Source organism: Lutra lutra, chromosome 8, assembly GCF_902655055.1.
Source record: "Lutra lutra chromosome 8, mLutLut1.2, whole genome shotgun sequence".
NCBI lineage: Eukaryota > Metazoa > Chordata > Mammalia > Carnivora > Mustelidae > Lutra > Lutra lutra.
This window is the reverse complement of record NC_062285.1, coordinates 71,450,163-71,477,993: the sequence shown is the minus strand read 5'-3', so window position 1 is coordinate 71,477,993 and position 27,831 is coordinate 71,450,163. Positions and strand designations below refer to the sequence as shown.

The following is a 27,831-nucleotide window of genomic DNA, read 5'->3' as shown; positions in this document are numbered from 1 at the left end:
TCCATTTTGAATTTATCTTTGTGTATGGTGTAAGAGAATGGTGGAGTTTCATTCTTCTACATATAGCTATCCAATTTTCCCAGCACCATTTATTGAAGAGACTGTCTTTTTTCCACTGGATAATTTTTCCTTCTTTGTTTAAGATTATTTGACCATAGAGTTGAGGGTCCATATCTGGGATCTCTACTCTGTTCCCCTGGTCTACATGTATGTTCTTATGCCAGTACCATGCTGTCTTGGTGATCACAGCTTTGGAATAAAGCCTGAAATCAGGCAACGTGATGCCCCCAGTTTTGTTTTTCTTTTTCAACATTTCCTTAGCAATTCGGGGTCTCTTCTGATGCCATATAAATTTTAGGATTCTTTGCTCCAGCTCTTTGAAAAATGCCAGTGGAATTTTGATCGGAATGGCTTGAAAGTATAGCTTGCTCTATACAGTATAGGCATTTTAACAATGTTTATTCTTCTGATCCATGAGCATGGAATGGTCTTCCATCTTTTTGTGTCTTCCTCTATTTCCTTCATGAGTGTTCTGTAGTTCCTCGAGTACAGATCCTTTACCTCTTTGGTTAGGTTTATTGCTAGGTATCTTATCGTTCTTGGTGCTATAGTAAATGGAATCAATTCTCTAATTTCCCTTTCTGTATTTTCACTGTTATTGTATAAGAAAGCAACTGATTTCTGTACATTGATTTTGTATCCTGCCATATTATTGAATTGCTGAATGAGTTCCATTAGTTTGGGGGTGGAATCTTTTGGGTTTTCCATATAATGTATCATGACTTCTGAGAAAAGAGAGTTTGACTTCTTGCCAATCTGAATACCTTTTATTTCTCTTTGTTGTCTGACTGCTGTTGCTAGGACTTCTAGTACTATGTTGAATGAGAGTGGTGAGAGTGGGCATCTTTGTCATGTTCCTGATCTCAAAGGCAAGGCTGTCAGCTTTTTCCCACTGAAGATGATATTCACTGTGGGTTTTTCATAGATAGATTTTATGAAGTTGAGGAATGTTCCCTCTATCCCTATACTTTGAAGCATTTTAATCAGGAACGGATGCTGTATCTTGTCAAATGCTTTTTCTGCATCAATTGAGAGGACCATGTGGTTCTTTTCTCTTCTCTTATTGATTTGTTCTATCCCATTGATTGATTTGCAAATGTTGAACTACCCTTGCAACACAGGGATGAATCCCACCTGGTCATTGTGGATGATCTTTTTAATGTACTGTTGGAACCTATTAGCTAGGATCTTGTTGAGAATCTTAGCATCCATATTCATCAGGGATATTGGTCTGAAATTTTCCTTTTTGGTGGGGACTTTACCTGGTTTGGGGATCAGGGTAATGCTGGCTTCATAAAGAGTCTGGAAGTTTTCCTTCTGCTTCAATTTTTTGAAATACCTTCAGGAGAATAGGTATTATTCCTTCTTTGAAAGTTTGGTAGAATTCCCCAGGGAATCTGTCAGGTCCTGGGCCCTTGTTTTTGGGAAGGTTTTTGATCACTGCTTCAATCTCATTACTAGATATTGGTCTATTCAGGTTGTCAATTTCTTCCTGATTCAGTTTTGGAAGTTTATAGTTTTCCAGGAGTGCATCCATTTCATCTAGATTGCTTAACTTATTGGTATATAATTGTTGATAATAATTTCTGGTGATTGTTTCTATTTCCTTGGTGTTAGTTGTTATCTCTCCCCTTTCATTCATAATTTTATTAATTTGGGTCTTCTCTCTTTTCTTTTGGATTAGTTTAGCCAATGGTTTATCAATCTTATTGATTCTTTCAAAAAACCAGCTTCTATTTCATTGTTACATTCTACTGTATCTCTAGTTTCTATCCCATTGATCTCTGCTCTAATCTTGATTATTTCCCTTCTTGTGTGTGGAGTTGGCTTAATTTCCTGTTGATTCTCCAGTTCTTTAAGGTGTAAAGAGAGCTGGTGTATTCTGGATTTTTCCTTTTTTTTTTTTTTTTGAGAGAGGCTTGGATAGCTATATATTTCCCCCTTAGGACCGCCTTTGGTGTATCCCATAGGTTTTGAACCGAAGTGTCTTCATTCTCATTGGTTTCCATGAATGTTTAAGTTCTTCTTTGATTTCCTGGTTGATCCAAGAAGTTTTAAGCAAGGTGGTCTTTACCTTCCAGGTGTTTGAATTCCTTCCGAACTTTTTCTTATGGTTGAGCTCCAGTTCCAAAGCATTGTGATCTGAGAATATGCAGGGAATAATCTCAATCTTTTGGTATTGGTTGAGCTCTGATTTGTGACCCAGTATGTGGTCAGTTCTGGAGAACATTCCACGTGCACTCGAGAAGAATTAGTATTCTGTTGTTTTAGGGTGGAATGTTCTGTATATGTCTATGAGGTCCATCTAGTCCAATGTGTCTTTCAAAGCTCTTGTTTCTTTATTGATTTTCTGTTTGGATAATCTGCCTATTACTGAGAGTGGCAAGTTAAGATCCCCTACTATTAATGTATTCATATCAATATGACTCTTTATCTTGATTAACAATTGTCTTATGTAGTTGGCTGCTCCCATATTGGGGACATAAATATTTACAATTATTAAGTCTTCTTGGTAGATAGAACCTTTAAGAGTGATGTAGTGTCCTTTTGTATCTCTGACTACAGTCTTTAGTTTAAAAATCTAATTTATCTGATATGAGAATTGCTACCCCAGCTTTCTTTTGAGGCCCATTGGCATGAAAGATGCTTCTCCATCCCTTCACTTTCAGTCTGGATGTATCCTTAGGTTCAAAATGGGTCTCTTGTAGACAACATATGGATGGGTCCTGTCATTTTATTCAGTCTGCACCCTGTGATGTTTTATGGGCACATTTAGGCCATTCACATTGAGAGTGATTATTGAGAGATCCATTTTATTGACATCATGTTACCTGTGAAGTCTTTGTTTCTATAGATCGTCCCCATAAATTTCTGTTCAACGGTATTTGTTAGGGTCCCCCAATAATGGGTCTGTGATCAAAGGAGCGACACTGATGCAAAGCAAAGGTCAAGCAAAGCTTTATTTCATGCCAAGCATCAAAAATCAAACCGACCGGTTGGGGGCGTCTTACAAAGAGGCTACGACCCTTCCCAGCCTCACAGACTAACTTTTATAGAGGTGGTTGAGCCTGGCTTATACACAGGTGGCCAATGAGACTGCAATACACAGGGAAAACTGCACAGTCATGCTAGGTCGGCAATACGGGTGGCAAATTGAATTTCAATTTACCATAGTAAATATATGCGTGCCCTACTGATTGGATGTCTCTACCCGGCCTGGCCCTCCCTTGTATCTGGGCTTTGCAAGTAAGTTCTTCGGGGGGGGGGGCAGGGTCAAGTTTACAACCAAATGGCTCCCTCTGGCTAACCAGGCCCTTACAGTATTCTTGTTTATTTTCCCCTCTTTTATAGAACCCCCCCTTAATATTTCCTGCAGTGTTGGCTTGGTGTTCACATGCTCTTTTGAACCTTGCTGGTCTTGGAAGCTCTTCATTTTTCCATCCATTTTGAATGTCAGTCTTACTGGATCAAGTATTCTTGGCTGCATGTTCTTCTCATTTAGTGCCCTGAATACATCTTTCCAGTCCTTTCTGGCTTGCCAGGTTTCTGTGGACAGGTCTGACGTTATTCTGATGGGCCTTCCTCTGTATGTGAGGAATCTCTTCCCCCTAGCTGCTTTCAAGTGCTCCTGTCTAAAATTATGATTCATCAGTTTCACAATCAGGTGTCTTGAGGTCTTTCTAGATTTTATGATTGTAGGGGGAGTTCTTTCTGCCTCTAGGACATGAACGCTGGTTCCATTTGGCAGATTGGGAGATTTTTCATAGAGAATTTTTTCAACTATATCCTTTAGTCTTCTTTCTTTCTCCTCCCCCTCAGGGATTCCAATAATTCTGATGCTGGAATGTTTCATGGAATCATTTATTTCCCTAATTCTGTTTTCATGGCTTCTAAGCTGTTTGTTCCAGGCTTCCTCCTGATCCTTTTTCTCTATCAGTTTGTCCTCTAGATCACTAATTCCATTTTATGCCTCAGTTACCCTAGCTGTTAGAGAATTTAGATTAGATTGGAACTCATTGACAGCATTGTTAACATCTTCCCCAGTGGCTTTCACTTCTGCCTTAATCAATTGCATTTTGTCATTAGAGGCTTTCTCCAACCTAGCCATTGACTGGATAATTGTTAGCCTGAATTTCCTTTTTTTTTTTTTTTTAAAGATTTTATTTATTTGTCAGAGAGAGAGAGGAGAGAGAGCGAGCACAGGCAGACAGAATGGCAGGCAGAGGCAGAGGGAGAAGCAGGTTCCCTGAGGAGCAAGGAGCCCGATGTGGGACTCGATCCCAGGACGCTGGGATCACGACCTGAGCCAAAGGCAGCTGCTTAACCAACTGAGCCACCCAGGTGTCCCCTGAATTTCCTTTTTAACATACTGTTTATGTCCATATCCAATAGCTCTGATGGAGAGGTCACAGTCTCTGAATTTTTCCTCAAGTGGGCATTCCTCCTCCTAGTCATTTTGGTGAGAGATGGCTGAGAGGATGTATAGCTGAATGTATCAACCGTGGTGCAGGCAAGGTGCACTCTGGAACGCTTCTGAGCAATCAGGAGTCCCCACCAAAAAGAAAGAAGAAATAAAAAGAGAGAGAGAGAGACAGGAAAAAAAAAAGAGAGAGAGAGAGAGAGAAAAGAGAGAAGACCCAGCCCAAATGGGCCCCAAAGGTAAGATTTATAAGGTATACAAACAAAAACAGACAAACAAGAAGACCAACAAAAGTAAATGACAAGGAAAAAAGAACCCAGCCAAAACGAACCCCAAGTATAAGATTTATATACTTCCAGAACAAAAACAAATACACAGAAGCACTGACAGAAGAAAAAGATGGGAGGGTGGTTATAAATTCTCAGTGTGGGTGAGGAAGGTTATTTTGATTCTTCCTGGATGTATCTTGATATCTTTGTTAAAGGACTCAACATTCCTGAGATAAAAGGGGATTAAAATTGTTTTTTATATAGGGTAGCATTGATTGGGGAAAGGGGATTATCTTGGTTTATCTCTATATGAATATTAAAAAAATAAAATAAAATAAATAAAAAAATAGAAAAGCAAAAGAAAAACACAGGTATATGTATCAAAAAAGTTCAAGTTAAAAGGTTATTATGGAATTTGTACTGAACATCTCATTGTGATGGTAAATAGGTTAAAAATTTTAAAAAAATTGAAAAGAATGAGAATAGTGGGAACGAATTTAAAATAAAAGTTTTATCTATGAAGTAGTGGTGGTTGTCCTCTTGTTTTTTTGTTTTTGTTTTTGTTTTTGTTTGGTCTGGGGTAGGGGCCTGTTGTGTGGTTTTTCAGGCAGTCTTGTTAGAATTGAGTCCTCCTGCCTCATATAAAGGGGCTGGACTCTGAGGAAACTGGTTTTTCAGGCTTTTGTTCTCCGGAGGTTTTTTTTTTTTTTTTTTTTCCCTCTCCCCTTGTTGGCTTTTAGCAGTTCTTTGGAGTTTTAGAGGAAAGCAAACTGCACTGAGATCTCCATCTCAGAGAGAAGGCTCAGTCTCTTCCCCGCTGGGTGCTCCAGAGCACACAAATTTCCCCTATGCCACGTCCCAAGTCAAGGCCTCAGGGGTCGCAGGAACTCCTGCTTTACCCAAAACCATGAGAAATACTAGTCCAGAGAGCTCATCTCCACTGGCTACCTCTGCTGCAGCTGTCTGGGCAGATCCAGACCTCCAGAGAGGTCCCAACCAGAGACAGTACACTGAGATTTTCATGCTGGTCCGGGCTGGGAGTGTTCAGAATCTCCTGGTCCTAGAGAGCACCAGCTAGTGCCTGCATGGACCTCTCTCAATGGAGGGTGTGGAGATCTTCAGACCCCAGTCATGCAGCACGTGTGCAGAGTGCAAAAGGCTGTGGTTCTAGAGACCACCAGCTGGCATCCACACCAGACTTTCTCATGCATGCCGCCACCCAGATGCTCTCACAGGTGCTGGGAGCTCAGGGACCAAGACCTGGCTTCTTCGTTGCACTCTCTCTGGCTCAGCACCAGCCATGGCCATCCTGGGTCTGTGGGCTTAAACCCCTGTCCCTAACCACCCAATTCCACCAAATTCTTCTTAAGATCTTTTGCTCTTTTTGAGTCCTTTCAACCAGAGTCCAAGTTAATGTTCATCCCCAATCACAGGGAACTCTCATATTGGGGTATTACTTTCCAATGGGTCATTTCTGGTGACTTCTTCCCCTTTTTGTTTGTCTTCCAATATCAGTTCGATGTTCCCACTCTCCTTTACCTGTCCACTGGCATCTTCTGCCCCCATAGAGATCCAGAAGTGCATAATTCTAATCTCAGGCTGATTTCACGGGTGATCAGATTTCTTTGGTAGATGATCAGCTCACTTTAGGGGACCAGTTGAAACAGCACCTCCTACTTCTCCACCATCTTGTCTCCTCTCTGAGGTACTTACTTTTACTCCCATTTGACTGTTGTGGAAACTAAAGCCCTGAGAGGAAAACTAATTTAACCACAGTCACTGGGTGTGAGACTGAGGTGTGATTTGAACCTGAACAGCCTACCTACAGAACCTTACTCCTAACTACTGAACTTCACTGCCTTCCTGTGAAGGCAGCTTTTAGAATCTCTTCCCCTTGAACTTGAGGACAATCTCTTGTCAGTTGGGTGATTTAGAGCAGTCATGGGAAGTACAGGGCCTGTGGACAAGAATCTCCAGAGGGAGAGGATCTAAAGTTGGAAAATGTCCCCAGGTATCTACATTATGCCCTACTCTGTCCCTCAAAGTGAGAACATCTGACTTATGAGATCCTACCTGGATTATAGGGCCTAAGCATGATACCTTCAAAAAAGTAGGGATTCTCTAACTGGGTGTGGATGGTTGGTTGCCCAAAACCCCCAGGAGCCTAATAATTTTAAACAAGTGTCCTCAAAGGCAAATGATTCTTTATCACCCAGTGTGACTCATACCTGCCATGAATGATGGGCAGTCAAGGTTTTATCACCATTGGTTTTCCTTTCATACCATCCATTTTACTCCCTTTCCACAAGGAACGTAATACCATGTATGTCTCTACATGAGCCTGAATTATAAGGATTGCTAGGCTACAAAGTACGTATCTCAATGTCCAGTATATAAGAATTCTGGATTATGGCCTCTGTCAGGTTTCTCTTCTCAGTGTGGTCATTTGTTCAAGAAGTACTTACTGAGTACCTTTCTCACAGTCTGATGGAGGAGACCAGCACCTGACCTGGAATTTGGATACATTAGAATCAATGACACGTGGGGGGAGCCAGGTGCTAAGAGAGCACATAGGAAGGGCAGCATAAGGGGCAGGGGAGACTTTCTCAGGAAACAACTGCTGAGCAGTGAACTGAAAGAGAAGTGGGGGTTAGCTAAGTGAAGGGGCCAAGAAAGCAGTAGAGGCAAGGGAAGAGTGTGTGTGTCAAATTTCACAGCTGGAGCAGGAACTGGGCAGGGGATGGGGCTGGAGGAATAAGCACAGATCATATTATGAACAAAGGAAAGACTATGAAAGAAGGGCGTTGTGGAAGCACAGAAAGGTTTGAAGCCTGGTGGTGGGTTGGGAAAAATTCAGATAGTTAAAAAGTTTCCATGAGTTAAGAATGGACACTTGTTATCTATCTCCTGTGCTTGTTTGTAAATCATAGCATTGGAACTGGTGAGTGGCAAATAAGGAGTCTAGATGGATTTGTAGACAGAAAGTCTGGCCCATAACCCAAGGGTTCTCTTTCATCATCTATAGAGTAGACTTTCCTATTTTGACTGATATTTCTGCCTCTAAAATCTTCTGAGATCATTTCCTAAAATTCTCTTAAGACCAAAGCATGAGTAGGGTGGACAGTGGGGGGTTGCATGACTGTTTTCTCTGTTCTCCACTTCTCATTTCTTGGGCATAGTTGTGAATTGTTCATCCAGAGCCTAGCTCCCCTTGTGGAGGGGGCCATTTGAAAAGAAGTAGAGGAGGAGGAATAAGAGGGAATCACACACAAGAGTCCTTCACTAAGAAAACTTTCAGACAACAGTTTGAATGAATTAAAAGTAACTCCTTGTGAAAAATTCATAGGAAGTCACAAGTGAGTGTTTTAATACAAGCTCACAGGGCAGGACAGATTCTCCAGCCCCCTGGCAGCTGACACCCCAGATGGTACAAGGTGACTATAGACCACAGTGTGGCCAGGGAAGAGACTGTCTGCACAAATGAGTTCACCTTCTCTCCTGGAACCCAGGGAAGGAGGAAACAGAAGGAATTTTCTCAGTTGAGAAAGCTAAGGGACTCATTTCTTTTCTCCCTACCTATCACACTGTCATACTATGGACATAAAAAAGGTAGTGAATTTTTGTCTCATTGTTTTGGGTGAGGTTTATTGAACATCAGAAATCACAACATGGCCTCTCTGTCTCCTCTGCCTTCTCAGTCATGGATCATGGGTTGACTGCTGCCCGCATTTTCCAGTGTTTCCTTCCCAGACAGTCTGGTCCTCTCCTTCTTGCAGGTGGTTATGAAGGTCCTGTCCCTTTCTCCTTCCTCTTCTCTGTTCAAAGCGCCCCAGTGGGCCAAGTGGATAAAGTGAAGGGGTGGATTGTACATTTTTGGCCATCAGTACAGCTAAATAGATGAAGTAGAATGAGGAAAAGGGGGCAAAAGTGATTCTAACCTTGGGTAGCAGATTTTGGGGCTGAGAGTTTTAAGACACAGAGAACCAATATTTGTACTTAAACTCTGATGATATATAAAGAATGGGTCTGTAATTGCAAAGAGGCATCTAGTCCATGAGTTAATGTGTCATAACTCATGCTCAAGCAGTGGGCACCCATACTGCATGTGAATTCTTGCACAATACATTCATACCCTGTTGTGTCTTACTACCTAATTAACACAGGAAGTTATGTGGCTCATGAACTCTACATGGGATTATGTTATGGGGAGTGTGAAAAAGGAAAATGTGGTGCTTGGGTGGCTCAGTTTGTTGAGACTGCAACACTTGGTATCGGCTCAGGTCTTGATCTCAGGGTTGTGAGTTCAGGTTCCATGTAGGGCTCCATGCTGGGCATGGAGCCCACTGGAAAATAAATTAAAAACAAACAAACAAACAGAATGTTGGGAGGGATTTGGTACTTTTACTGGAGGGAAAGCAGCATTAATTTTTCTATGGTGTCTTTTGGTGTCAGTTTCTGTGATACTCGGGCTGCAACAACTTACATGCAGCCTTTGATTCTCAGTTGATTGGTTGAACACCATTGTTCAGTAATTATTTATTGTTTCCATAGGCATCCTGGAAGGATAGCACGTACAAGAATAATCTTGGAACACTGAAAAAATAAAATAAAATAAAATAAAATAAAAAAGATAAAAAATAACCAGTAAAATTTAAAAAAGAAGAAAAAAGAAGAAATATGAAGCAGCAGCTCTACAGCCTGAGCAAAGGACCCCGGCAATCCCCACCCAGCTTGGCTTAATTCAGACTTACTTATGCAGATCCAACATTCTTGACTCCCTGGGCTTGCTACAGCTCTCTGATCCTTAGAATCTTCTTCAATTCCAGAAAGAATGCTGCGTCAGGGCCTTTGCAGACTTGGTCAAAAGCTGGTAAGCAGATGCCCACTGGAGAAAAACGTGCGTGAATTTAAATCTGGCAAAAAACTGAGCACTTTGGATTTAGTGGCCCTGGGTGTGGGCCGCACAGTGGGTGTCGGTGTGTACTTCCTGGCTAATGAGGTGGCCGGTAACCAAGCAGGACCATCCATTGTGATCTGCTTTATGGTGGCAGGTCTAACATCACTGTTGGCTGGACTGTGCTATGCGGAGTTTAGTGTCCGGATTCCCCATTCTGGCTCTGCATATCTCTACAGCTACGTCACTGTGGGTGAACTCTGGGCTTTCATCACTGGCTGGAATCTCATCCTCTCCTTTGTTGTTGATGCATTCGTTGTGGTACAGGCCTGGATCTTAACTTTTGACATCTTCATTGGGAACCGGATCTCTGAGACCCAGCATGAGACCACCTCACAGTATGTTCCCCAAGTCATTGCAGACAATCTACATTACTTTTTTGTCATCTTTCTATTTTTGTTCCTGGAACTGCAATATATAAGTCGGCGTGGGTTCTTCAGAGTTTTTGAAGTGGTTACATTGATAAAACTTTTGTTTCTCACCTTTTTCATTATCTCTGGCTTCATTAAGGCAGACCTGCACAACTGGAAGCTCACAGAAGAGGATTACATACAGGCTGGACTCAATGACACCTCTAGCTTGGGCCCTCTGGGCTCCGGAGGATTTGTGCCTTTTGGCTTTGAGGGCATTCTCCGTGGATCAGCTACCTGTTTCTATGCATTTATAGGTTTCAGCATTATTGTTACCAGAGTCAAAGAATCCCACAATCCCCAGCGTTCCATCCCCATGGGCATTGTGATTTCACTGCTCATCTGCTTTTTTGTGTATTTTGGTGTCTCTGCCGCACTTACACTTATGGTTCCTTACTACCAGCTTCAACCTGGGAGCACCTTGCCTGAAGCATTTCTCCATGTTAACTGGGCCTCTGTCTATTATGTTGTAGCTTTTACAATTTTCTTTAGTCTTTTTGTCAGCACCTATTGGGGCTTTACGTTCCCCATACATTGGGTGATAGCCATGATGGCAGAGGATGGCCTCCTGTTCCCTTTTCTTGCCAGGTTTGTTTTCAAAACATATTCCCATATCATGTCCACTGTGATATTTATCATTATTGCAGTAATCATGGTATTCTACTTTAGACTCACTGATCTTCTGGACCTCAGGTCAGTTGGCACCCTGATATCTTATTCCTTGGTAGCTTTTTGTGTTCTCATCATCAGGTATCAGCCTGAAAGGAGGAAGGAGGAAAATGAAAAAGAGCTGCGGGAGGAGGATGGGGGAAATGTAGCACAGATGCAGGAGGAGACTGCACCTACAGCAGAGAAGCTGACTCTACAGGGACTATTTTTTCCAGGCAGCCCCACCCCCACTCCACTCTCTGGCCGGGTTGTCTATGTTTGCTCCTCACTGCTGGTTCTGCTGATGACTCTCCTCTGCCTGGTGCTGGCCCACTGGCCAGGTCTGCTTTCTGGAGATGCAGGGCCAATCACAGTGGTTGTGCTGCTCCTGGTGCTCATCACTGGGATCACTGGGGTCATCTGGAGACAGCCACAGAGCTCCTCTCCCCTTCCCTTTAAGGTCCCTGCTCTGCCTCTCCTCCCACTCCTGGGCATCTTTGTGAATGTTTGCCTTATGATGCAGATGTCAGCTGGAATCTGGCTGAAATTTGGTGTCTGGATGCTGATTGGGTTTGCTATCTACTTAAGCTATGGGATCCAGCAAAGTCTGGTAGCTTAACCTTTCTTATGGACCCAAAATCTAGACCTTGAACTCAGCAATACCAGTACATATTTGGCTTGACATCATCTCACCAGAAGGCAATCTGGTCCCCTACACAATAATGGGGTGTACTCCTGAGAACATGGAAATATGTGCTCCTATGAGATATTGGTGTGGGAACACTAATAGAGCTTCATATTTAAGGTACAGTGAAGGATGTGTCTTTGCTCCCCCACCTTTTTTTTTTTTTTTTTTTTTTTTACTTTCTACTCTTCAAGTGTGTCTATAGCTGCTTACTGGCTTTTACAAAATTAGTATTAAAAGAAACTTGAAAAAAGTGTTTTCTTTTCCTTTGGTTAAATATCCACTGGTAAATGGGGTACCTAGCTGGCTCAGTTAGTAGAGCATGACTCTTGCTTTCAGGCTTGTGAGTTTGAGCTCCTTATTGGCTGTAGAGCTCACTTAAAAAAATATCCAGTAGCAGAATTACTGGATCATATGGTAGTTCTTTTTTAAAAAGGAATCTCCACACAGTTTTCCATAATGCCTGCACCAGTTGACATTGCCACCAACAGTGCATGAAGATTTCTTTTTCTCCATATCTTTGGCAACACTTGTTTTTCTTGTCTTTTTTATTTTAGCCATCCTGACAGGTATAAAATCACATCTGATTGCACTTTTTTATTTTATTTTATTTTATTTTTTCAGTGTTCCAAGATTCATTGTTTATGCACCACACCCAGTGCTCTATACAATACATGCCCTCCTTAATAACCACTACCAGGTTCACACAACCTCCCACCCTCCTCCCCTCCAAACCCCTCAGTTTGTTTCTACGAGTCCACAGTCTCTCATGGTTTATCTCTCCCTCCGATTTCCCTCAACTCACTTCTCTCTTTCACGCAATTGTCCTCCGTGTTATTCCTTGTGCTCCACAAGTAAGTGAAACCATATGATAATTGGCTCTCTCTGCTTAACTTATTTCACTTAGCAAAATCTCCTCCAGTCCCATCCATGTTGATACAAAATCAATGTACAGAAATCAGTTGCTTCCTTATACACTAATATGAAAATATAAAAAGAGAAATTAGAGAATCGATTCCATTTACTATAACACCAAGAACCATGAGATACCTTGGAATAAACATAACCAAAGAGGTAAAGGATCTGTACTCAAGGAACTACAGAACAATCATGAAAGAAATTGAAGCAGACACAAAAAGATGGAAGACCATTCCATGCTCACTGATTGGAAGAATAAGTATTGCTAAAATGTCTATACTGTGTAAAGCAATCTATACTTTCAATACCATCCTGATAAAAATTCCACCAGCATTTTTCAAAGAGCTGGAGCAAACAATCTTAAAATTTGTATGGGATCAGAAGAGACCCCAAATTACTAAGAAAATGTTGAAAAAGAAAAACAAAACTGGGGACATCATGTTGCCTGATTTCAAGATTAACTACAAAGCTGTTATTGCACTTTTTAAAAAGAGTTTAATATGTTTAATTATTTTTTGTTCAGTTAGCAGACATATAGTAATCATTTGTATTTCCCTGATGATTAGTAATGCTAAGCATCTTTTCATGTGTCTGTTGGCCATCTGTATGTCTTCTTTGGAATAATCTTTCTTCAAATCCTGTGACTATTTTTTAATTGGATTTTTGGGTTTTTTGGTATTGAGTTGTATAAGTTCTTTATGTGTTTTGAGTATTAACCCCTTATTGACATGTAATTTGCAAATATCTTCTATCTAGTAGGTTGTCTTTTGTTGTTGTTGTTGTTATTGATGGTTTCCTTTTCTGTGCAAAAGTGTTTTTGCTTCATGAATTTGAAAAGATATATGCACCCCTATATTTATTGCAGCATAATTTACAATAGCCAGGATACGGAAGCCACCCAAATGTGCATCAATAGAAGAATGGATAAAGAAGATGTGGTCTATATGTATATCCAATGGACTATTACTCAGCCACAAAGAAGAATGGAATCTTGTCATTTGTAACAGCATGGATGAACTGCGTGAGTATAATGCTAATTGAAATATATCAGTCTGAGAAAAACAAATGCCATAGGTTTTTACTCTAAAGTAGAATTAAATTAATAAAAAAATTAAAAAGAAAAAAGAAAAAAGAGAGACAAACAGCGATACCAATAATAAAATAAAATTAAGCAAAAGCACAACACCCTGGACTGCTAAATAAAGGGCACAAACTCGTGGTTGCCAAAGGAGAAATGGATAGGGGAATGGGTGATTTAAATAAAGGGAATTAAGAGTACACTAATCTTGATGAGCACTGAAACACATGTGGAATTACTGAATCATTGTATTGTGCACCTGTGAGTAATACATCAACTCTGCATGTTCATTACACTTACATTAAAAAAAGGAAACTAGAAAAAGACCAAAGGAAAAAAAAAAAGATGAAATATGGCCTCTGCACTTAAGAAGCTTATATTCTAATACAAAGGGAGTGTTGTATAAGTAACATAAAAATAAAGAGTCTTGGGAATTCAGAGTGGAGGATGATCATTTGTGGCTGGCACAGGGGAGAAGGTTGATGGTGAAATCAGAGAAGACTTTGTAGAGGAATGGCTTTTGAGTTGGCTCACTTCACAGATAGGATTTGCCACATATGGGTGGCGGGTAGAGACTGTAGGCAGAAAGAACAACACTAGGAAAGGCACAGGAAAAAGAAGCCTTGGTCAGAGCCCACTGAGTGGGCTGTATAGCTTGAGCCTTGGCTGTGTGAGGGGACAACAGAGCATGCACAGGTGGACTGGAGCCAGAGCTCTCCCCTGGACACAAAGTACTTTGGCTTTGAACCCACTGCCCATGCTGAAAATCCCTGGGTTGGAATTTCTTAGCACAATCTTCATTCTTGGACTTTAAAATTCTCTACTGTTGTCTGCTTTGGTCCACCTGCTCAGAAAGTGCACAACTGAGGGCCACATGTCCTGGGTTCTCTTCCTGTTTCCACCACTAAGTAGCATTATGACCTTGAACAAGGCACTCAGTTGTTTCCATGCTCCATTTATGTGTAGCAGGAGAGGTCACAACTGGTCATTTCTCTAGTTCCATTTCCTTAAAAAATTCTAGGATTTCATCTGGTTCTTCTGTCCTGTTATTCTCTCAACCAGGTCTCTCTACTGTGCATGACCTGAACCTGCATCCTGCCTACCTTTCACTACAACCCATTGTTGGAGCTGTAGAGATCCAATAAATAACATCCCATTTCCCCCTCCTGTGTTTGGAACCTATTGATAATCATCTCATACAGACATGATTAAACTATCGGCTGTAGATCTGCAGCCTACTTGGCTTGCTAATCCTGCATGAGTAAATTAGATGGATTTACTCCTCATCACAAGTAGTGCTGAGTGTCCCTGGCCTACCACCACAGGAGAGAGACTTCTTTAATTAGGTTTTCTCCTGTATGAGCAGGTTGAATTGCATATGTCCAGTGGGCAGTTTTGTTCTGGACAAAGAAAGAAAACCAACAAAACACAAAAGATGCTAACCAGCTATGCTTAGTGTTATGTCTTCACTTTATTAATCAAGGTCCCAGTGAGAGAGGGCCTAGTGGAGAGTGGCCAGGAATAGTATTCTGCTCAGTGGTGCTCAAACCTCAGGGGGTGCCATGACACCTGGAGGGCTTATGGAGACAGATTGCTGGGCCCTGTCTCCAGTGTTTGGAATTCAGGGGGTTCAGGTGGGGCCCAGAGCTTGTACTTCTAACATGTTCCCAGGTGATATTGATGCTGTTGGTCAAGGGACCAAATTTTTAACACCAAAACTCCAGCTGAAGCCTCTTCATGTGTAAAGTTGAAGTGAGAGAAACAAAGGTGCCCTTTGTACACTCACCTTCATTTAATGAAACATGTAGATTAAAGTACCATCGTTAGTGCTTTCTAGTGGAAAAATCATAATGAATATTTCACAATTATATGCATAACAAATTATCGCTATGTACAATTTAAATATCTTACAACTCTATATGTCAACTATATAATAATTCTGAAATTTAAAAAATAGCATAGCACAGTTATCTGTGTCTTTCTTTTCCTTTCTTTCTTTCTTTCTTCCTTCTTTCCCTTCTTTCTTTCTTTCTTTTTTTTTCTCTTGATTATAGACCATAGGTAAGTACTGTATCCTGTTCACTCCTAGAGAGCATCAGCTGAGGCCAGGCACATAATGACCATTTAATAAACTCATGCTAAATTGAATTGAGCCTTCACATTTCATTGGTACAGAAAATTCTCCTTCATTTCAGGATAGCAGTGTGCTGCTCCTTTAAAACTGTCCTCTGGGAAACCCTTAACACACATTTGTCTCCATCCAGAACTGTCTGTGCCCAGCATCTAGAACTGTGCCTAGGCACCTATAATTTTGCCTTTATGTGGCTATGCCTGATTTCTGGTGTCTGTCCTGTCTGTTCCATCCCTGTGAAGTCTTGCTCAGACCAAGGCGTAGGTTCTACATTTTCTCTAGATCCAACTGTAAGAGTAGTGTTGTTCATTCAAAGAGCAACAGGGAAAATACAGCTCTGAGGCAAGAGAATGCCTGACATGACATCCTCTGATCCTGCTCTATCTCCTCCCATGGGATGTGGGGAGATGCTAGGAGTGAAATTAATAGCAGACCCAACCAGTTCTACCTGATTCCAGGGAATCCCTGAAGATGCGACTGGCTCCAGTGCAGGCCCAAGAGGGATCCTTCTTGATGCAGTCAGTTTTACGCTTTAGTATAGGAGGGCCAGTGTTTTTCTATTGTATTAATGCATGGGGTCTGCCCTGGGAGGGAGGGAGGGAAGATACTTTCTCATTTGCTGAATTTCTCAACTTCCCACTACCAAGTAGGTGACTCAAGGGAAGCCTGTCAGAGGCAAGATTACCCATATATACTTACCTACTCCTCTAGATGCTTCTTTGAGGGACTGGTGCAATAACTTTCTGAAAGAGGAGGAAGCAAGATGACAGAGGAGTAGGAGACTCAAATATAATCAGGTCCCAAGAGTTCAGCTAGACAGTTATCAAACCATTCTGAACACCTATGAACTCAACAGGAGACAGTAGAGAAGGAGAGCAGCAATTCCAGGAACAGAAAATCCACCATTTTCTTGAAGGTAGGATGTGCAGAGAAGTGAATCCAAAGTGGTGGGAAGAGAGACCGAGTGGGGAGGGGCCAGCTCCTGGCAAGCGGTAGAATGGTGGAACTTTTAGAAGTCTTTTCCACTGAGGGATGTTGCTCCAGAGGCTAAGCAGGAGGTGGAGCCCTCCTGGGGACAGTGTGGTCTGTGGACTCATGGGGTCACATAAAGACCAGGGGTGTCTGAGAGTGGCCGAGCTCCCAGGTTTCAGAGTGGGGAGGCTGGCTACAGAGATGGAGCTGAGGAGGGGCTCTCAGCTTGGGGTTACCTTAAACTGTGATCCAAGACACAGTTGGGCCACTGCTCTTTGAGCAGGAACCCCACAATTGGCAGATCTGGGGAGACACCCTCCTTCCTCCTCCAGGATGAGCAGTGCAGGAGCATGCTGAAGAAATATGCTGGGTTTGGAGACTCCAAATAGGGCCATGCGCCAGAGAAAGAAATGCTCAGTCACAGGCTGGGTGTGCTCGGAGTATAGCCAGAGACCAGGGAGACAGGAGGGATTGACTGCTTTTCTCTGAGGGCTCACTGAGGAGTGGGGCCCTGAGCTCTTGGTCCTACGGGCCGGAGATTGGGAGAGTGACATCTTCATTCCTGTCCTCCAAAGCTGTACAGAAAACAGTGAACCCAAGCAGATTGCTTAGACTGGCCCCTGGCAAGGGCAGTGCTTTCTGCCTCAGGCAAAAACATTTGAGAATCACTGCAACAGACTCCTCCCCCAGAAGATCAGCAAGAATATCCAGCCAAGACCAATTTCACCAATGAATGAGAACTGTGGAATTCCAGAGCTAGGGAAAAGGAACACATAGAGATCATAGCTTTTTTCCCATGATCCTTTAGTCTCTCAAAGTTAAATTTTTTTAATTTTATTTTTTTCTTATTCTACTATTTTAAACTTTTCCTCTTTCCTATTTTAGCATTTTTAAACTATCTTATCTAATTTTATCTTTATCTTATCTTACCTTTTTTAAAAAATCTTTTTAAATTTTCATTGTTATAGTCATATTTTATCCCTTCACTATATTTAACCTTATTTTTTCATATACATGTAGGGTTTTTTTCTATTTTGGGATACAATTTCTTCTAATAGATCAAAATATCCTAAATCTAGCACATGGCTTTGTTCTAGTCTCCAGCCTGATCACATTCTCTCCTCTTTTGTTTTCTTTTTCCAACCAACTTCTTACCTTATCAATTCCTTTTTTTATAATCTTTTAAATTTTTCATCTTTACAGTCATATTCCATGCCTCCATTGTGTTTACCCATATATATATGTGTGTGTGTGTGTGTTTTCTTTAATATTTTGGGAGGTTGTTTCCTCTAAGAGACCAGAACACACCCAAAATCAAGTGGGTGGCTCTGTTCTATTCACCAGTTTAATATATATATATATATATATATTTTTTTTTAAATTTTTAATTTTTAATTTTTTCCCCTTTCTACTGCCCCTGGTTTAGGGTCTCTTCCAATTTGGTTAGTGAATATTTTTCTGGGGTCTTTGCCACTCTTTTAGTATTTTGTTCCCTCATTCATCTATTCTTATCTGGATAAAATAACTAGGTGGAAAAACACACCACAAAAAAAAAGAATAAGAGGCAGTATCGATGACTAGTGACCTAATCAATATAGATGTTAGTAATATGTCAGAACTAGGGTTCAGGATGATGATTATCAAGGTGCTAGCTGGGCTCGAAAAAAGCATGGAAGATATTAGAGAATCCCTTTCTGGAGAAATAAAATCTCTTTCTGGAGATATAAAAGAACTAACATCTAACCAATACAATGGAGCTAAATTCATATCCTTCAATAGTTACCCTGAATGTAAATGGACTAAATGCCCCAATCAAAAGACACAGGGTATCAGAATGGATAAAAAAAAATAAGCCCCATCAATATGCTGCCTACAAGAAACTCATTTTAGGCCCAAACACACCTCCAGATTGAAAGTGAGGGGGTGGAAAACAATTTACCATGCTAATGGACATCAGAAGAAAGCTGGGGTGGCAATCCTTATATCACAAAAATTAGATTTTAAGCCAAAGACTATCATAAGAGATGAGGAAGGACACTATATCATACTCAAAGATCTAGCAATTTTAAATATCTATGCCCCTAACATGGGAACATCCAACTATATAAACCAATTAATAACAAAATCAAAGAAACACATCAACAATAATACAATAATAGTAGGGGACTTTAACACCCCCTTCACTGAAATGGACAGATCATCTAAGCAAAAGATCAACAAGGAAATAAAGGCCTTAAATGACACACTGGACCAGATGGAATTTAGATATATCCAGAACATTCCATCCCAAAGCAACAGAATACACATTCTTCTCCAGTGCACATGGAACATTCTCCGGAATAGATCACATCCTGGGTCACAACTCAGTTCTCAACTGGTACTAAAAGATTGGGATCATTCCCTCCATATTTTCAGACCACAATGCTCTGAAACTAGTACTCAGTCACAAGAGAAAAGTTGGAAAGAACTCCAATACATGGAGGCTAAAGAGCATCCTACTAAAGAATGAATGGGTCAACCAGAAAATTCAAGAAGAATTCTTTTAAAAATTCATGGAAACAAATGAAAATGAAAACACAAGTTTTCAAAATCTTTGGGATGCAACAAAAGCAGACCTGAAAGGAAAGTACATAGCAACACAAGACTTTCTGAAGAAATAAGAAAGATCTCAAGTACACAATCTAACCCTAAACCTAAAGGAACCCGAGAAGGAACAGCAAAGAAAGCCTAAACCCAGCAGTAAAAGAGAAATAATAAAGTTCAGAACAGAAATCAATGAAATAGAAACCAAAAGAACAGTAGAACAAACCAATGAAACTAGGAACTGGTTCTTTGGGAATTAATAGGATTGATAAACCCTTGGCCAGACTTATCAAAAAGAAAATAGAAAGGATGCAACTTAATAAAATCATGAATGAAAGAGGAGAGATCACAACCAACACCAAAATAATACAACCAATTATAACAAAACATTATGAGCAACTATATGCCAGCAAATTTGACAATCTGGAAGAAATGGGTGCATTCCTAGAGATATATAAACTACCAAAGCTGAACCAGGTAGAAACAGAAGACCTGAATAGACCCATATCCAGTAAGGAGGTTGAAACAGTCGTCAAAAATCTCCCAAAATACAGGAGCCCAGCCAGACAGCTTCCCAGGGGAATTCTACCAAACATTTAAAGAAGAATTAATACCTATTCTCCTGAAACTGTTCCAAAAAATAGAAATGGAAGGAAAACTTCCAAACTCATTTTATGAGGCCAGCATTACCTTGATCCCCAAACCAGACAAAGACTCCATCAAAAAGGAGAATTACAGACCAATATCCTTGATGAACACGATGCAAAAATTCTCACCAAAATACTAACAATAGGATCCAACAGTACATTAAAAGGATTATTCACCACGACCAAGCAGGATTTATTCCTGGGCTGCAAGTTTGGTTCAACATCCACAAATCAATCAGCATAATACACTACATTAATAACAGAAAGAACAAGAACCATATGATACTCTCAAAAGATGTTGAAAAAGCATTTTACAAAGTAGAGCATCCTTTCTTGTTCAAAATCCTTCAAAGTGTAGGGATAGAGGGTACATACCTCAATATCATTAAAGCTATCTATGAAATACCCACAGTGAATATCATTCTCAATGGGGAAAAACTGAAAGCTTTACCCCTAAGGTCAGGAACATGGCAGAGCTGTCCACTATCACCACTGCTATTCAATATAATACTAGAAGTCCTAGCGTCAGCAATCAGACAACAAAGAGAAATAAAAGGCATCTGAATCAGCAAAGAAGAAGTTCAGCTCTCACTCTTTGCAGATGATATGATACTTTATGTGGAAAACCCAACAGACTCAACTCCAAAACTCCTAGAACTCATATGGGAATTCAGTAAAGTGTCAGGATATAAAATCAATGTACAGAAATCAGTTGAATTTCTATAAAGCAACAACAAGACAGAAGAAAGAGAAATTAAGGAGTCAATCCCATTTACAACTGCACCCAAAACCATAAGATACCTAGGCATAAACCTAACCAAAGAGGCAAAGGATGTGTATTCAGAAAACTATAAAATAGTCACAAAGGAAATTGAGGGAGACACAAAGAAATGGAAAAATGTTCCATGCTCATGGATTGGAAGAACAAATATTGTGAAAATGTCTATGCTACCTAGAGCAATCTACGCATTTAATGCAATCGCTATTAAAATACCATCAATTTTTTTCAAAGAAATAGAACAAATAATCCTAAAATCTGTATGAAACCAGAAAGGACCCTGACTAGCCAGAGGAATGTTGAAAAAGAAAACCAAAGTTGGTGGCATCACAATTCCAGACATCAAGCTCTATTACAATGCTGTAATCAACATTATGCTCCACAAGTAAGTGAAATCATATGATAATTGACTCTCTCTGCTTGACTTATTTTACTCAGCGAAATCTCCTCCAGTCCCATCCATGTTGATACAAAAGTTGAGTATTCATCCTTTCTGATGGAGGCATAATATTTCATTGTATATATGGACCATATCCTCTTTATCCATTCATCTGTTGAGGGGCATCTTGGTTCTTTCCACAGTTTGGTGACCATGGCCATTGCTGCTATGAACATTGGGGTACATATGGCCCTTCTTTTCACTGTGTCTGTATCTTTGGGGTAAATACTCAGTAGTGCAATTACAGGGTCACAGGGTAACTCTATTTTTAGTTTCTTAAGGAATCTCTGCACTGTTTTCAATGTGGCTGCACCAACTTGCATTCCCGCCAAAAATAAAAGAGGGTTCCCCTTTCTCTACATCCTCTCCAACACTTGTTGTTTACTGTCTTGTTAATTTTGGCCATCTAACTGGTGCAAGGTAGTAACTCAATGTGGTTTTGATTTGAATCTCCCTGATGGCTAATGATGATGAACATTTTTTCATGTGTCTGTTAGCCATTTGTATGTCTTCTTTGGAGAAGTATCTTTTCATATCTTCTGCCCATTTTTTGACATGAGTATCTGTTTTGTGTGTTGAGTTTGAGAAGTTCTTTATAGATCCTGGATATCAGCCCTTTGTCTGTAGTGTCAATTGTGAATATCTTCTCCCATTCCATGGGTTGACTGTTTTCTTTGCTATGCAGATGCTTTTAATAGGAGAAAGAAAGGAAAAGTTAATTGAGAGAAATTAGATGGGGAGAGGAACTGCGAGAGAGTGTGGACTCTGAGAAACAAACTGAGGGTTTTGGAGGGGTTTTGGCAGGGGGTTAAGTGAGCCTGGTGATGGGTATTAAGGAGGGCATGTATTGCATGGAGCACTGGGTATGTTTCATAAACAATGAATCTTGGAACACTGAATAAATAAAATAAAATAAAAACTTAGTTGTAATCATCAAGACAATATGGTACTGGCACAAAAACAGACACATAGATCAATGGATCAGAAAAAAGAGCCCAGAAATAGATCCTCAATTCTATGGTCAACTAATCTTTGACAAAGCAGGAAAGAATGTCCAGTGCAAAAAATACAGTCTCTTTAACAAATGGTGTTGGGAAAATTGGACAGCCACACGCAGATAAATGAAACTGGACCATTTCCTTACACCACACACAAAAATAGACTCCAAATGGATGAACTACCTCAATGTAAGACAGAAATCCATCAAAATCCTTGAGGAGAACACAGGCAGCAACCTCTTTGACCTCAGCTGCAGCAACTTCTTCCTAGAAACATCACCAAAGGCAAGGGAAGCAAGCGCAAAAATGAACTATTGGGACTTCATCAAGATCAAAAGCTTTTACACAGCAAAGGAAGCAGTCAGCAAAACCAAGACAACTGACAGAATGGGAGAAGATATTTACAAATGACATTTCAGATAAAGGGCTAGTATCCAAAATCTATAAAGGACTTATCAAACTCAACACCCTAAGAATAAATAATCCAATCAAGAAATGGGTAGAAGACGTGAACAGACATTTCTGCAAAGAAGACATCCAGACAGCCAACAGACACATGAAAAAATGCTCCACATCACTTGGCATCAGGGAAACACAAATCAAAACCACAGTGAGATACCACCTCACACCAGTCAGAATGGCTAAAACTAACAAGTCAGGCAATGATACATGTTGGTGAGGATGCAAAGAAAGGGAAACCCTCCTACACTGTTGGTGGAAATGCAGGCTGGTACAACAAATCTGAAAAACAGTATGGAGGTTCCTCAAAAAGTTGAAAATAGAGCTACCCTATGATCCAGCAATCACACTACTTGGTATTTACCCTAAAGATAAAATGTAGTGAACTGAAGGGGCATGTGCCCCTGGAATGTTTATGACAGCAATGTCCACAACAGCCAAACTATGGAAAGAACCTAGATGTCCATCAACAAATGAATGGATAAAGAAGAGGTAGTATATATCTACAATGGAATACTATGCAGCTATCAAAAGAAACAAAATATTGCCACTTGCAATGATGTGGATGGAACTAGAGGGTATTATGTTGAGTGAAATAAGTCAATCAGAGAAAGACAGTTATCATATGGTCTCTCTGATATGAGGAGTTTGAGAGGCAGGGTGGGGGTTGTGGGGAGTAGGGAAGGAAAAAATGAAACAAGATGGGATCAGGAGGGGGACAAACCTTAATCTCATGAAACAAACTGAGGGTTTCTGGGGTTTGGGGGATAGGGACAGGGTGGTTAGGTTATGGACATTGGGGAGGGTATGTGCTATGGTGAATGCTGGGAAATGTGTAACCCTGATGATTCGCAGACCTGTCCCCCTGGGGCAAATAATATGTCATATGCTAATTTTTAAAAACCCTCTGAAAACACCTAAAATTCTCTCAGCAGATAGAATTGATACCCCTACATGGGGAGAAAATTGGACTGAAATAGGAGGACTAATAACTGGATAGGGATTGAGGCGTCATTATTCTGGAAGGGAAGGTATGAGTTGAAACTGAGAAAGAGGTATTTGTTACAAAACACTTCCTGGAGAAGGTTGTCCATGGAACAATTTGGGAAATAAAAGCCAGGGGAGTTGGTGGGGTGTCTGTGTGGCTCAGTGGGCTAAAGCCTCTGCCTTCAGTTCAGATAATGATCTCGGGGTCCTGGGATTGAGCCTGGCATCATGCTCTCTGCTCAGAGGAGAGACTGCTTCCTCCTCTCTCTCTGCCTGCCTCTCCACCTACTTGTGACATCTCTCTCTGTCAAATAAATAAATAAAATCTTAAAAAAAAAAGAGCCAGGGGAGTTGGAAAAGAAATGGGACAGTAATTCTGGGCTACATGGACCTTTAGGAGCCATGAAAGAATGAAACTCTTTTGAGGGATGTTCTTTCACATTTGAAGGAAATTTATGAGCCACATTTCTATTGTGTATTGTGTATTGTGCCATGGAGTGACATTCTTGAATAAGGAGGGATGAGATATGATTCGTGTTGCCACTGGAGGGTAGACAGAAGGAAGGGTGTGGACAGATGTACTCTTCCTGGAAGACAGTTGTAGCAACTGCTGCAGTCATCTAGATCCTGCTCTTCAATGTGTGGGCCATGGACCTGCAGTCAGGTTGTCCCCCGGGAGCTTCTTAGAAATATAGAATCTCAGGTTCCAGTGTGGACCTGCTGAATCAGTATCTGCATTTTTAACATGTTCCCAAGTGATTTGTAAGGTCTTTTAAGTTTGAGAAGTACTGGTCTTAGATGTGAGATGACAGGTGTCTGGCCTCAGATGAACACTATGGAAGGTGTAAAAACTTTAGAACTGGGGACACAGGAGAAGGGGCCCAAGTTAGGGAATTGAATTTGGGGAAGAGGGAGAAATGTGATGTCTGACTGCCCACCTGTCTCCAGGACTCCCTTACCAGTCACTATGGCAGGGTTTAGCACTCTGTGCATGGTGGAAAAAAGCCTATGGTGCCCTCCTTCAAATCTGCCTGGTCCTCAGGGACCCTCTGGGCAAGTCCTGGGTTGGTGGTGACTGCTGCCAATTCTATTTCCCCTCCTGCATATGGTAGTCTTAAAGGAACTGGAGAGGTCATAATAGTCATGTCCCAACTCAGGGTTGTACTGTCCCTTAATCAAATGAGTGATAATCTGATGATACTAATTGATGAGGCTATGGAGGTTGGGGGATGAGATAGGAATTCTTAACTAACTATCCTAGAAATTAGGCAACTTTCATCTTTCAAATGCTTTCAGGAGAGACAAGATGTCTACATAAGGGGTTTTACCCAACCCGAATAGGGAACACATTATGATTTTTAAGGGATCTTTAATGATTATTAATTGGTTAATAATAAACAGTATGAGACCTATAGTTCCAGACACCTGAACTGATGGGCAATGGAACAATGTTACCAGGTGGGCAATGGAGAATTTTATTTTCCTTTAAAAAAAATTTTTTTTGAGAGAAAGAGAGGACAAACAAGCTGGGAGGAGGGTCAGAGAGAGGGAGAAGTAAACCCCCCACTGAGCAAGAAACCCAGGATCCATGAGAACACGACAAGAGCCAAAGGCAGATGCCCAACCAACCAAGCCACCCAGATACCTCCATTGGAGAATTTTCTGAGCTTTTCAAGGGTTTGTGTACCTCTTTTCTTGTAAGAATATATGATGAATAAGGGCCAATATTAAAAGAAAATAGATGAAGATTGAACATAATGAAGAATTTTCTGAGATCAGGAGGTGATGAGAGAGATGAGAAGGTTAGGCTCTGTGGCTGTGTGCATGCCTGTCTCACTTGGGTGTGGAATGCCTCAGATGGGCTCCTGCCCAGAAACAGGGAAATGTACACAATGAATTCTCAAAATCTTTGTTATCCCATGAATTCTCCAGTCAACTTCCTAAATGAGGGGCTGGGTGGATGTAGGTGTATATAGGTGGTGAGTCATGGGGATGATGAATGACAGAAGAAAAAACACAATCTTACTAGAGCACTGAAATCTGCTAACAGTTCTCGTAACTCTCCTTGGATTTAGGAGAATATATTGGACATTAGGTCTCAAATAGATTTTAGGTTTACAGGTCCTTCCTCTCTCCATGTATTCATCTTGTGTCATAAGAGATTTTAAAACCTCCTAAGGGAAAGGAACATCTCTCTCATGCATTACTTCTTCTATGTCCACAGCCCCACAGTGATGATGATGACTATATAACTACCATTTGTGAGTACTCCAGGCACTTTATATAATCACCTATTTCATACAAAGTTGAATGAGTTGAGTGTTGTTGTGCTCATTTTAGAAATGTTGAAACTAAGGCGAAGAGAGGTTAAGTCATTTGTGCAAAGTGAGTAGTGAAGCTTGGATTTGTACCACGTTTGAGCAGAGTCTTGTACCTGTAACCCATGAGCTATACTCTGCATGGAGTATCAGCTCAGTGAGGGACTGCTGATCCCTGAAACTTGATGGCATAGACGTAGTTGAAAGACAGTGGATAATTCCCAATAGTGAACAATGAGAAAACAATTTGTATGTGTTTTGTGGCATGTGGTCAGAGACACACTTAGTGACACGTACAGTTCATAGCCAGACAATCTCTCCTGGGCCCCACCCTGTAGTCAGAAGCCTGGAAAGGGGACAAGCTGGGTACATATAGTCATAAAGCTCCTCATTGAAAATCATGTGTGTGCACCAAATATATGAATATTTGTGTTTTAAATTTGAGTAGAAATATGCATCATGGAGTGGGGTATATTTCTCTTGGTATATGTACAAACGGGCATATTTTTAGACTTATCAGGTATAGTGTGTGTGTGTGTGTGTGTGTGTGTGTGTGTGTGTCCAGGTACACAATCCCTGAAGGAGTTCAACCAGCACTAAGGAACCAGGAGCCTTCCAACCCTGGCCGTGGTTAGTGTGTTTCTTCTAAACGCTGATATTTATTTTCCATTACCTCTCAAGGAAACCCTAATAAGTTTCCTTCTGGGAAATTCATGGCTAAGATGCTGGGCTGCTGTGGAGCCCTATCCATCTACGATAGTCAGAAGAGGTTCACAGAGAAAGAGCAACAGCAGCCTCAAGGAAACGCCTCCTGTGTTTTACCCTCTAACCTCATACATAGCTGCAGTTACAGGCACACCCCCCACATCAACAACTTGTCTCTCCTAGAAGACCCACAGGGAAGGTCCTCGGAGAAACCCTTGTATTTACCTCTTCCCTTCCCTTGGAGCCACGCCAGGAAGAAGGGAATCAAAATTTCTACTAATTAAGGAATCTGGAGTGGGGATTGTGAGAAGCTGGTCATTCGTGGAACTAATTTCATAAAAATGCAGTGAGCTCTGACAGAAACAACGATGGTAGGAAGAGTAGAATGTCTTTGTTTCCCTCTTTAGAAAACCTGAAGCAAAGGTCCTGGAAGCAGGAGGCAGGACCTGCAGGAGGTTTGAAGGCAGAACAGCCCAGGATGCCCCTCCTCCACCTGCCAGTGCCAGTTCTTGGGAGGCTGTTTTGTGAGGCATTTTTTATGACAAACTTTAGTTTACATGTGACATTTAACAGCATCTCTGTACAGAGAAGGAGGAAATACAGATATTTATTGACACAGTGTCTAAATATCAAGGAAAATTGACTATTGAGATAGAAGAAGGAGAGATTTCTCTCTTTCCCGCAGGTACATAAATTACCAAAGTTTATTTGTGTGGTATATGCTTTTCTGCCCTCTGTTCTCCTCTGGGTAATGAGATTAAGAAATCCTTTCATTATTATTAAATAACTCAGTGGAGGGAGAGCGGAGATCAGAGACATACAGACAAAGACATAATGGGTTCCCTCTCCCATTGGAACCATTGCCCCTTCCAAAGATCAGGTGCAGGAGAAGTGGGGAGAAACGGACCCTGAGCTGGGACCCAGGTCCTGGCACCTGTCTTTTGTACTCAAAGCATCCAGATTCTGCAGTTTTCTCTTAAATTTCCCTGGTCCTCGCATTTTACTCTGTTATGATGAACAGAAGTTTGATATCAAATGATGCCCAAAGTCAAGAATCCTTCCCAATAGCAGTGTCTTTCCTTGGAATTCTGTCCTCACAATCTCTGATGACTGAAATCCTATACAATCATTAAAGTGCACTATAAATATGATCTCTGCCTATGCCTTCCTGGGTTATCTGCCTCTGAAGAAATATATTTCCTTTGATCTCTTCTACTCCTTTGTGTCACTCTCACCATAGTGGTTCTCTGCACCATGTTCAGCTGTAATTACCCTGTATCTTCTCTTTCTCCCTCACTCACCTGTAAGCTGCTGGAGTGGGGAGACTGTGCCCTGTATATTTTTATATTCTCTTCACTGTCCTTAATACAGA

General features: G+C 41.0%; 1 protein-coding gene, 1 long non-coding RNA gene and 1 pseudogene across 3 annotated transcripts in view; 2 read left to right on the top strand and 1 right to left on the bottom strand.

Moving 5' to 3' along the window:
- Nucleotides 1-27,831, top strand: part of LOC125107219 (cationic amino acid transporter 3-like) — a 143,647-nt pseudogene that overhangs the window by 20,877 nt on the left and 94,939 nt on the right.
- Nucleotides 1-27,831, bottom strand: part of LOC125107224 (uncharacterized) — a 167,333-nt gene that overhangs the window by 46,773 nt on the left and 92,729 nt on the right. The window lies entirely within an intron of this gene.
- The window catches only part of LOC125107221 (cationic amino acid transporter 3-like), a 58,454-nt gene continuing 39,970 nt past the window's right edge, over nt 9,348-27,831 (top strand). Inside the window, exons 1-2 of one of the 2 annotated variants that reach the window (XM_047742104.1) lie at nt 9,348-11,426; nt 13,230-13,258. In XM_047742104.1, coding sequence (XP_047598060.1) covers nt 9,581-11,380 — 1,800 coding nt within the window. In that variant the 5' untranslated portion in view covers nt 9,348-9,580 and the 3' untranslated portion in view covers nt 11,381-11,426; nt 13,230-13,258. Of the gene's footprint in view, nt 11,427-13,229; nt 13,259-27,831 lie in introns of those variants that run through there. The other variant, XM_047742103.1, reaches the window with a different exon arrangement.